This window comes from Myotis yumanensis, unplaced genomic scaffold (genome assembly GCF_028538775.1).
Source record: "Myotis yumanensis isolate MYYU_CA2020_CCGP unplaced genomic scaffold, mMyoYum1.0.hap1 SCAF_5, whole genome shotgun sequence".
Classification (NCBI taxonomy): Eukaryota; Metazoa; Chordata; class Mammalia; order Chiroptera; family Vespertilionidae; genus Myotis; species Myotis yumanensis.
In genome coordinates this window covers 13,814,887-13,825,822 of record NW_027223756.1, presented here as the reverse complement: position 1 = coordinate 13,825,822, position 10,936 = coordinate 13,814,887, and the positions used below count along the sequence as shown (strand labels likewise).

At 42.0% G+C, this 10,936-nt stretch overlaps 1 protein-coding gene across 4 annotated transcripts; it reads left to right on the top strand.

Moving 5' to 3' along the window:
* Positions 1 to 137: 137 nt before the first annotated feature.
* PTTG1 (PTTG1 regulator of sister chromatid separation, securin) lies at positions 138 to 10,641 on the top strand. Of its 4 annotated transcripts, none has more exons than XM_070417084.1 (6): positions 138 to 273; positions 4,628 to 4,728; positions 5,227 to 5,411; positions 6,602 to 6,695; positions 8,556 to 8,714; positions 9,453 to 10,641. In XM_070417084.1, exons 2-6 carry the CDS (start codon positions 4,638 to 4,640, stop codon positions 9,530 to 9,532), a joined length of 609 nt encoding a protein of 202 aa, XP_070273185.1. In that variant the 5' UTR covers positions 138 to 273; positions 4,628 to 4,637; the 3' UTR covers positions 9,533 to 10,641. The 4 variants fall into 4 exon arrangements, with proteins under 4 accessions (XP_070273185.1, XP_070273187.1, XP_070273184.1 ...); XM_070417086.1 differs by lacking the exon at positions 138 to 273 and adding an exon at positions 4,077 to 4,138 and having other exon boundaries at positions 5,230 to 5,411; XM_070417083.1 differs by lacking the exon at positions 138 to 273 and adding an exon at positions 4,077 to 4,138.
* Positions 10,642 to 10,936: the final 295 nt, after the last annotated feature.

Sequence of the window (10,936 nt, the reverse complement as noted above, 5' to 3'; positions counted from 1 at the left end):
CAGCCACCGCGGGACACATGCGCAGTAACAACTCTTTGGGTCTCAGGATCCCGAGACGTCGGTCTCGCGAGATCTCGAGTTTTGCCGCTCTTCCCACTCCCTCGAATCAGTAGTCCACGCTGTAGTAATATTTTTTCAAAACCCTAATTTGTTCATATTACGTCCCACCCCACAAGCTTAAAACCCTCCAATGCAACGTCGTCCAAGAGAAATATGCCAGCCCTAGATGTCATTTTAAACATTCCAGTAGCCATATTAAGACAATAGAAACAGGTAAGGTTACTTTTGCAATATTTAACTCAAAATATCCAGCATATCATTTCGCCGTAAGAAAAAAAGTAAAAAGTCTTTAAAATCCGATATAACAGCATAATTTTTACTTTGAAAACAACTGGAGACAGAGTCCTGGTCTGACTGGACCCATGTCTGAGGCTCAGGATGGCGGCTTCCTTCAAGGTCCCTGTTCCCTGCTCCCTCCTCAGCTTGGCGTTTGTCTCCCCTATGAGGATATCTTTAAGAATTGGAAGCTTTCGACCCATTTTCCGGAGTTCTTCAGCCTTATCTTCCTTTCCCCATGCCCCTCCCCCGCCCTCCAAGTGGATTTAATTGCATTTTCAACCTCTCCCAGAAATATAATCTAATCATGCAGCCTGGACTTCCTCATCAAGCATATCAAGGAAAAGAAGACTTGGACTTTTACAGATTTAGGAAAAGAGATTTATTTGGGCACATTTGAGGTCATTGCCTGAGAGCAGAGTTCAGGGATATTTATATAGGCCGGGAGAGGGGGGAACAAAGAAGAATATAGCTATGCATCAGCTGTTTTGGTTAGTTACATATAGTCAAGGAGTAATGCCTTTCCATCAGGTGGAGAGAATATACGAATAAGGAAGGGTCATTCAGCACTGGAATCTGGAGCCATGGGAAGGGTTCTGGAAGCAATTATTTTTATATTTTTATCAGGATGTAGAAAGAACAGTCGCTGCCTTCTACAACCATTTCTCTTTTTAATGGATACTGTTGGAAAGGATATGTGGCGTGGTTAGGAATTTTCTGTTCCCTTGGTTACTGATCAAGTCCCAGCAGCAGCTTAGACATCCTTTTCTTTCTCAAGTACCAGCAAGGTTGTCTGTCACAAGGGCCCTGTTCATCCACGATCCCCACAAAAAGAGAGTCCATCTGCATGATAAAAATCCTCCCCCTTCTTCCTCCAGCGTCCCCCTCCCCCTTAAAAAAAAAAAAAAAAAAAGATGTCCTGGTCCCCAAACAAACCGTTCGTTTTTGTTACAGCTCCTTGCTCCATCCTTCTTCCTATAAAAACCTTACCAATGCTCTTGTAGTTGTTAGATGGGATGCTGCCCAATCCACGAATCATTTAATAAAGCCAATTAGATCTTCAAATTTACTCAGTTGAATTTTTTATTTTTTGTCCCATCTGTTCTGGTCACATTTAAATCCCCCCCCCCCCCTCCCCGCCAATAACCTGCATTCCTTTAAAAGGTAAAAGTGAAAATAGCTAACATTCTTACCTCAATAAGATAGCCCATTACAATGACATTTTTTTCTTATTAAGAATTTGCAGTGTCTAGAGTTTAGGAATGTAAATGTTTTGATTCTACAGGGCAATAGATGAAGGAATGGAAAGTGTCAGAGAATAGCCTGTCAGTCTACGAAGCACTCACACTTGTTTTTTATCTTCTTAAAACATTTACTGGAATTTACTTGGAATCGTTGAGGACTATTAAGTTCAAATCACCAGGCGCAAGCCAGGGAGCTCATCTCCCAGAGGAATCATAGAATGTGCTGGACAAGCCAGAGAATCTTTTGTGGGGTTTGGGTTCCTCCCTGGAGGACTGATTCTGAGGAGGGTTTAAGGAAGCAGTTCTGGAAGGTCGCTGTTTGTCAATCAGGATTAGTCTAAACTGGGGTTGCTTAGGATGTAAGTATCCTTATGAGGTGAGGAAGAGGTCAATTGGATAGCCCACTAATCGTTTGGAATAACAAAGTGGGTCTGCGGCTCATTAGTAAGGAAACAGTGGTCACTCCAAGAGGAGGTGGTCATGGCATTTTCAGTTACTGAATGACCTTGGGAGACAGTGCTTCCTGTTGTAAGGGGAAGACTTACCCTAGGGCAGCAGTTCTCAACCTGTGGGTCGCGACCCCCTTGGGGGTGAAACGACCCTTTCACAGGGGTCGCCTAAGACCATCAGAAAACACATATATAATTACATATTGTTTTTGTGATTAATCACTATGCTTTAATTATGTTCAATTTGTAACAATGAAATTGGGGGTCACCACAGCATGAGGAACTGTATTTAAGGGTCACGGCATTAGGAAGGTTGAGAACCACTGCCCTAGGGAAATATAAACCTTGCAACCAAAAACCTTGGGGGAAAGAATCCCCACTTGGAAGTTGTATGTGGTGTACGGATTTGGTTTTAAAAATCAACACTTTTGTGTGTCGTTGATATAAAATGCTGCTGAGATATGTAGAAAGTGATACAGGGAGAAAATAAGGGAAGGGGTGGGGACTCAAAAGAAAAAGGACAGGAAAGGGGTAATAAAAGTATGCATGTTTTTTGAAAAATATGTTTTTATTGATTTCAGAGAGGAAGGGAGAGGGAGAAACATCAATGATGAGAGAGAATCATTGATTGGCTGCCTCCTGCATGCCCTCTACTGGGGATTGAGCCCACAACCCGGGCATGTGCCTTTGACTGGAATCGAACCCAGGACCCTTCAGTCTGCAGGCTCTATCCACTGAGCCAAACTAGCTAGGGCTATGCATTTTTAAATTAATTAACTAATTAATTAATTAATTTTGTCTTCTCTCTTTTCTTCACCTTCTTGAGTTAGGATCCTTTCTTCTTTTTTAAAAAAATATTTTTATTGATTTTGGAGTGGAAGGGAGAGGGAGAGAGAGATAGAAACATCAATGATGAAAGAGAATCATTGATCATCTGCCACCTGCACACACCCCACTGGGAATCGAGCCCGCAACTAGGGCATGTGCCCTTGATGGGAATCGAACTCGGGACCCTTCACTCCGCAGGCTGAGGCTCTATTCACTGAGCCAAACCGGCTAGGGCTAGGATCCTTTCTTCTTGGTGTGTTAAACAGCATTCAATAATTATTTGTTTAGTGAATGAATCATTCCGTGGTCAATTTTGGTCCTGAAATGCCGGGGAAGAAGAGCCGATGAGCTGGCATATATTGAGAACCATATCTATGACAGTCCCTATTATAGAATTTTTAAGGAAGCCTGAATTATGTATTCATTAGGATCATTATTTTGTTCCTAAGCCAGAGATTTCTGTTGCAGTACTAGAAACAGCATCCTAGCCTGAAATATTGAGGGAAGGCCTTCAGTGAGGGAATAAGCAGTCCATTCTTAATCACAAGCATAACAGAATAACTCAAATATTGCTGTTTGATCTATCTGTACTTATATTTTTTCTTAATTTTTAATTCTGCTCTGCTAGTGTTCTTCAGACCTAATGGGTTGTTTTGCCACCTGACTATGTATGTATTTTTTTATATCTCTAATTGAAATACAACTGTTTGTTATGTATCCATTTTTCCTCAGTTATTTTCCTGAAGACTATAATGCCTTTTCTCCAGGATACCTCTTCTTTTTGAATTTGATCTGGTCGATTTACTCTCTGGACAAATAGTTGATTAGTTGAAGACTTTAGGAAAATAGTTCAGCTGCCACTTCGCCTTGACTTTTTGAACCTCACAATCTTTTCATTTAAAAACCTCTTGGCACCTCCAGTGTCTCAGGAAAAACAAAACTCTGTATCTTAATATCATAATAAATGGTTACCATATATTCACTCCCCTTCTATCTGTTAGTAAAAAACACACCTAAAAGTCCATTATTAAAGTGTCACGTGGTTTGATTTTTTTTTTTTCTTCCCAAGAAACAAGCTGTAATCTTCTAGGGAAAAAGCTTTCGGGGCGGAGCCTAAGGAACGTAGGTTCTTCCCATTGGTTCTTCCTGGGAGTCTCCACCCACTCCGGTCCCGCCCACTGGGCGGGTGAGCCAATAGGAACTTGAGTTGTGGTTCAAACGCCGGGCCGGGCGCGACCGCTGAAGGCTGGGTCGTGGGAGATTTTAGCTGTGGATCTTAACGTGGGTGAATGGAGAGGTCGTGAGTGGTCGGGCGGGGACGGGGGACGGGGTGGTGGTCTGGTGAAGAAAAAGGCGTGTTGGGGACCGGGTCCCGGGGCGTCGGGGGCAGGGGGTGAGGCGGGCGAGGGCCAGGGGTTGGGGGCGTGGGGTTGCGGCTGGGACTCCCCGGGGTCGTCTATAGCATAGCGCCCAGCCGGGTTGTCGGCCTTGACTGCACGGCGACCCTCCACGGTTCGGTTCTTCTGAGAACCAGGGTTCCTGCCGGCCCCAAACCGCCAACTCGTCTGGAATGTAGAGGCTCTTACGCGGCCTTGAAGAGTTAAGAGCTGGATTTCGTGCCCGTTGGCTCAAGCTCGCGCTTCTCCCCGTGCCCAGCTCTTGCCGTTTTTGCGTGGATGTGCTCCGCGTGGAGAGTTTGGTCGGTGCTACCCCTTAGGTTCTCTCGTCTTCCCTAACCCCCAGGGTTTAATATGCCTTTCACTCCCCTAGTTAATTCAGAATGGCTACTGTGATCTTTGTGGATAAGGAGAATGGAGAATTGGGCACTCGTGCGACTCCCAAGGACCGGCCGAAGCTGGGCTCCCGGCCCTGTAAGTATGCAGGCTGCAGTCACACGCAGGGATTGTGGACCAATGTGGCCTGCGCCTAGGGAGGCGTTAGGGAGGCGCAAGTGTACCGCGTAGGCAACGGGAGTCAAGCTTGCCGAATACAGGCATAGACACCTCCTTTTATTTATTGCACTTCGCAGATGTTGCACTTTTTACAAATGGAAGGCAAGACCCTCCTACCAGCAAAAGGCTTATGCCTCACTTTATTGCGGTACCTGCTTTATTTCTTTGATTTGCAACCGAACCCGCAATATCTCAGGGGTACGCCTGTGCTCCTGTCACAACATGCTTGTTATGAGTCTCTTTTTCATGTTCAATAGTGGAATGAGATTGACAATGGCCATGCCACTGTCAAAAATGGGGGTTGAGTTTGCGGTGAGAATTAGGCCAAATTTATACACAGTCAGCCTTCTAGTTGCACAGATAATGTATTGCTTGAATAATCTTATGGTCTTTTTTTAAAAAAAATTTTTATTCTAGCAGTCAAAGCGTTAGATGGGAGATCTCAGGTTTCAGCACCACATGCTGGCAAAATGTTTGATGCTCCTCCAGCCTTGCGTAAGGCTCCCAGAAAGGCTTTGGGAACTGTCAACAGAGCTACAGAAAAGTCAGGAAAGACTAATGCACCTGTCAAAGAGAAACAGACCACCTTCTCTGCTAAAACGGTAAGTGCTGTCTATAATGACACTGTTTAAACACGTCAGCACTTTTGGCTCTTAAAATGACGATTGGCATCCTCTCTGGCTTTCTTCCCAGTGAGTAGGTTAAATAGAGGCTGCAAACAGATTGGCAGAAGAGAATCACACTGTTTTGGTGGACTTCCTCTGTGCCTTGAGATCAGCAGCCTGCAGCAGCAGGTGAATATTTTTGCCTCACCTGCCCTTAACTAATATCGTGAAGCAGATTTGTTGGTAGTACAGGCATACCTCAGAGAGGTCAAGGATTGGGTTCCAGGGGCGGGAGCGGGAGGGGAGAGAGGTCAATGGGAGAAAAAGCAGACATATGTAAAACTTTGAACAATAAAGAATTAAAAAATAATAATAATTGGGTTTCAGGCCACCATAATAAAGCAAGTATCACCGTAAAGCGAGTCATCGTTTTAATGGGGGAGGGTCTCACCTTCAGTTTGTTAAAAAAAAAAAAAAAAGCAACATGTTGGAAATCCACCAAAACAGTATGAAGTGCAATAAAGCAAACGGTGATAAAATGAGGAATGTCTGTATCTACTTACACATGTAAGTACTGAGCGGGAGGTACTTTGCAAGAGGTCACATTAATATAATAGCTCAGGTGCCGCTGTCCTCCTCCCCACCTCCCAGGACCAGCTCCTTAGGTGATGATGATAATTTGCTAGCATGCTGACCTTTGTGTTTGTGATGAGCTAGAGCTGCAGGTCAGTGCATCCCAGACTGAGAGAACTTGGCTGAGAAAATGACTTGGGTGTGTGGATGAACACTTTATTTGGATAATTGTTTTGTTTAATGTGTATTAGGAAAAACAACTAATTAAGATAAGGCTGATGGAAACACACGGAAAATCACACTTCCAAAAGCCAAAAATGCTTCTATTCCGGCTGACTCAGGCCCCTTTCCTTCTCTGGTAGGTTGAGTGATTGAGTTAATTACCAGCGCTGCGAATTCTTGATGGCTTAGGCTGACTTGAATCTCAGACTTAACGGTTGAGCCATGCTACTAGAATTGTTGAATTGTATTTGTGTGTAATCATGAGAACATAATCATAAGGATTATGGTTCTTAGAAGTCAGGATGAAAATGAAAAAATTTAAAATGTGGTGAAGAAACCCTCACACATCTTGAAGAAGCCCTCTCGCTAACTCGTTTCTTGGATTGTTTTAGGTGACTGAGAAGACTGTTAAAGCAAAAGGCTCTGCTCCTGCCTCAGATGACACCTATCCAGAAATAGAAAAATTCTTTCCCTTCAATCCTCTCGGTAGTATCTTTTGGTATTACAAAAATTCTTTAGCCTAGAGTTCTCTTAGAATCCAGTGCAGCTGCAACTTGATATGGCTATCAATATGATACACGACCCAAAGCTATACCCAGACTGTCTGAATCTGGTTTGCTTTGAACAAATATGCTTGTTGGTAGATTTATTTGTAAGGTACCATCTAAGGTCAGAAGGGGAATTGGAGCAAGGATGTGGAGAACATTTTCTCCTTTCCTCAAGAGCTTACCTCCTAGGGGGGAGATGTGTTTACTAACCTTGAAAAAGTTTGCAGTGGACAGCTCTAGCAAGCCTGTTAGAAACGGGGCTTTATGTCAAATTGAACAATGCCAGTGAAAACATGAATTTTTTGCTCCTTCAACCTGCTACATGTATCTGAAATATTTTCTGTTATAGAACTAGCTTGTTTAGCTTTAATTTACTCACATTTGAGGAGGGGCTACTGTATGCCAGGCCCTGCCCTGAGGGAGCCCATGATTCTGAGGGAAAGTTCAGCACTGAACAAATCATCTTACTGTGAGTGTGAGCAAGCAAAAACCAAAAAACAAACAAACAAAAAATACGGCCTTTATTATTTGGTTAAAAAATAATACACATATTACATTAGCATAAATAACTTGAAAAAACATAAAATAACTTTTCCAAAACAAAAAAAACTTACTGGGAAGACTGGCGTGGTTTTATATTTTGAAAATTTGCTTAATTTGGCTTAATACAAGATAGCCGGATTCTTATCTGATGTTTGCATTCAATCTGTTGCATCTGTTTGGGTTGCAGTATATGAAGAAAATCTGGCCTCATGCAGATAAATAGTTAGGAAAGGGAGAAGCATTTTAAATAGTCTTTTCAGATCAGTATAGATGGTTTTCTTTGGTACTACCCTAAAATTCAATTGGTGGCTGTTTCTGAACATATAGATGCAATGCGAAACCAGAAACCATATCAATGAACATTTTATACTCTGACAGTAAAATCCATTGGTCTGTTTTGCACTTCAAAGTATCTTTTATCCTAACATTCATCACACATTGCTCACCTAGGAATATTGGTTTATTGAGAAATGTAAATTATCCAAAGGCAGTTTCATTATGCAATTTTAAAAGCATGTTCATTAATATCACCACTCATCGGATCAGAAAAATCTTAAGTATGAGGAAGCTGTCAAGCTAATGATCACAGATAAGTTTTTTTCAAAATCCTGTTTTTTTTCCTTGAAATTGTGAACTTTAATCATTGGCAACAAATACTGTTTTCCTTGAAGGGATAGACTCCTTTCATTCCTCTGAGAAAATGTGCAACCAACACCCAGCTCTGAGTAACCAATTTGTCTTTTAGGTGTTCTTTCAACTAACTGGTGTTCGGGAAAAGGCCTCTAGTTTAGCTTGCAAAGCAAATATTTGCCCAAATCCTTTTTCTTTGAGATCACCATTGTACTTCAGTAGGCAGCAGGGTGCTTCCTGACATACGTCTCATTTTGTCATATAAAATATTAAAAAGACATATCCTCAAAGATCGAGAGCTAAGAAAGTTAATACTTTTTATGCATATGGTAAAGTGAAGTGTGGAACTGGCACTTTTTACTGCAGGTGAAAGGTAGTGAGGAATAGTGTGACTACTAAATACAGTGTCTTGCCCCTGCCTTGTCCATGCTAAGGCACAGTGATTTTTATCCGCTTTGCTTTTGTGCCATCATTGCAAGTGTCAGCACAGTGGGGGAAAGGTGTTCATGTTATTAGAAAAGTGGCTTTGACCTCGTGGACCCGCTGAAAGGGCCTCAGGCTCCCAGGAGTCCTCTGTCCATACTGAGAATTGCTGTCCTGACGAAATCCTCTCTCTTTGTGGCAGATTTTGAGAGCTTCGACCTGCCTGAAGAACACCAGATCGCACAGCTCCCCTTGAGTGGAGTGCCTCTCATGATCCTTGACGAGGAGAGGAAACTTGAAAAGCTGTTACACCTGGGTCCCCCTTCACCCCTGAAGGCGCCCTCTCTACCCTGGGAGTCTGGTAAGTGAACAAGGGCCCTCCTAGAAGGGCCGCAGACAGTTTGTGTCATGACACTTGCATTACCGTGGGGATAGAGTTATGGGGGAGGTTAGCCTACAAAACATTTCTGTCCGTCAGACTTCAGGGCCAGGTTTCAGAATAATGAAAACCCTTCTCAGTTGATATTGCTGTTTAGTTCCAAATGCCCAGGTAAAATCAAGTCATTCTGGAATCGAGAGCCTCAGATATAGCCAAACAAGATTGAACTTAGCATATAGTTTCTTAGGTTGTAAGTTGAAATATAATAAACTTGCTTGGAATGAGAATTCCAAGTTGCTCATTCAGGATCAAGACACCTGTGCAATAACACAGAATGGCAAAACCTCACTGCACAAGGTTTTCGGTCTTGGTTCAAACTGGTGGTCAGAAGCTGTCAGTACGTTTTCTGTGTGTTAACTTAGACACTTACACTATTTCATACATTTACATTAGTGATGTTGTTGGCTCTTACTTGGACCTCTAATAAGAACAGTAGTTTCAGGAACTTCTAAGAATCATTTCCTGATATTGGTTAATTCTGGGACCACAGCCACATTCCAGGAAATGAGTGCGTATGTGTGTAGGTGGTGTGGGCATAGAGATTCACTGGACAGAGGGAGAAACAGTGGATGATTAGAAGTGATAACTAATGTCCATGTTGAGATGGACAATGCATCAAGGCAGTTTGCAGGTATTGTCTAAGAAATTCCTGTTTTCTAGATCCGTTCCAGTCTCCCTCAAGCCTTCTGTCGACTCTGGATGTTGAATTGCCACCGGTTTGCTATGACTTAGAGATTTAAGTTTCTTAGTGCTTTATAGTTTGCATGTATGAATAGTTTGTATTAATAAAGACATTCTTTAACAGACTCTTCTTAATATTGCGGTTGGTATTTGTAATTTGCTTAAAACAGTATAAAAACTCGTAGAAGTGTTCATAGCCAAGAGTCTATAATATGACAATAGACATTTGTCTGATTTGAAAATTTTACCTTAAAACCCTTTGGTTCGTTTTAACAGCTTATTTTAGAAGTTATCACTGTTTTCCTTGAAACTTATACCCCTTAATGTGTATTTTATTGTGATTTTGTGGCCATTAACTAGTGACAGTTATTAGATTTCTTAATTAGAAGAGCCACTTCAAACTCATTAAGTATCTATTGCTAGGCATTCTTTATTGCTTGTTCTATTTACAGTGGAACCTCAGTTCTTGAACTTAATTCATTCCGGAAGGCTGTTCGAGAAGTGATTTGTTCGAAAGCCAAATCATTTTTCCCCATTAGAAATAACATGAATTGAATTAATTTGTTCTAGACCCCAAAATGATTCCCTGTTTTAACCTTTCTTATATACAAAACATGTCAAATGTACTGTTCGGTCTATAAACAAGCACTTCTTTTTTTTTTTTTTTTTTTTTTTTTTTTAAATATATTTTATTGATTTTTTACAGAGAAGAAGGGAGAGAGATAGAGAGTTAGAAACATTGATGAGAGAGATCAATCAGCTGCCTCCTGCACTCCCCCCACTGGGGATGTGCCCGCAACCAGGGTACATGCCCTTGACCGGAATCGAACCCGGGACCCTTGAGTCCGCAGGCCGACGCTCTATCCACTGAGCCAAACCGGTTCGGCAGCACTTCTTTTCTTAAATTCATCGAATCACCCCCTGCTAGTCTTAAACGAATCACTTTCAGCACTATAGTGGAACCTTGGTTCTCAAACTTAATTTGTTCTGGAAGGCTTAGAGGAGCAGTTTGTTTGAAAGCCGAATCATTTTTTACCATTAGAAAGAATGTAAACTGAATTCATCTGTTCCAGACCCTCAAAGGATTCCCTGTTTTAACCTTTTTATGTACAGTATATGCCTAATGTACTGTTTAACCTACAAATAAACACTCCTTAAATTTATCAAACTACCCCTTACTAGCCTTAAGTGAATTTTTAATCTATCCCTGCCTCGGAAATGCTAGCACTGACTAACTGCTTTACGGTTATCCAATCGACAAGTTTTTCTCCTGTTCAATTGCCTGAGATTGTTTTGTGAGCCCTTTCACACCCTTAGCAACATTGGCGCTCTTGATGGTCTTGTTTGCCCAGTTTCTGATATACTGCACAGGGTGACACTCCACGGTCCATCTATGGAAAGTGGGTCTAAACTTACAAGCCAGATCTTGGGCAAATTGATTGGTACAATACAGAATAGAAGAG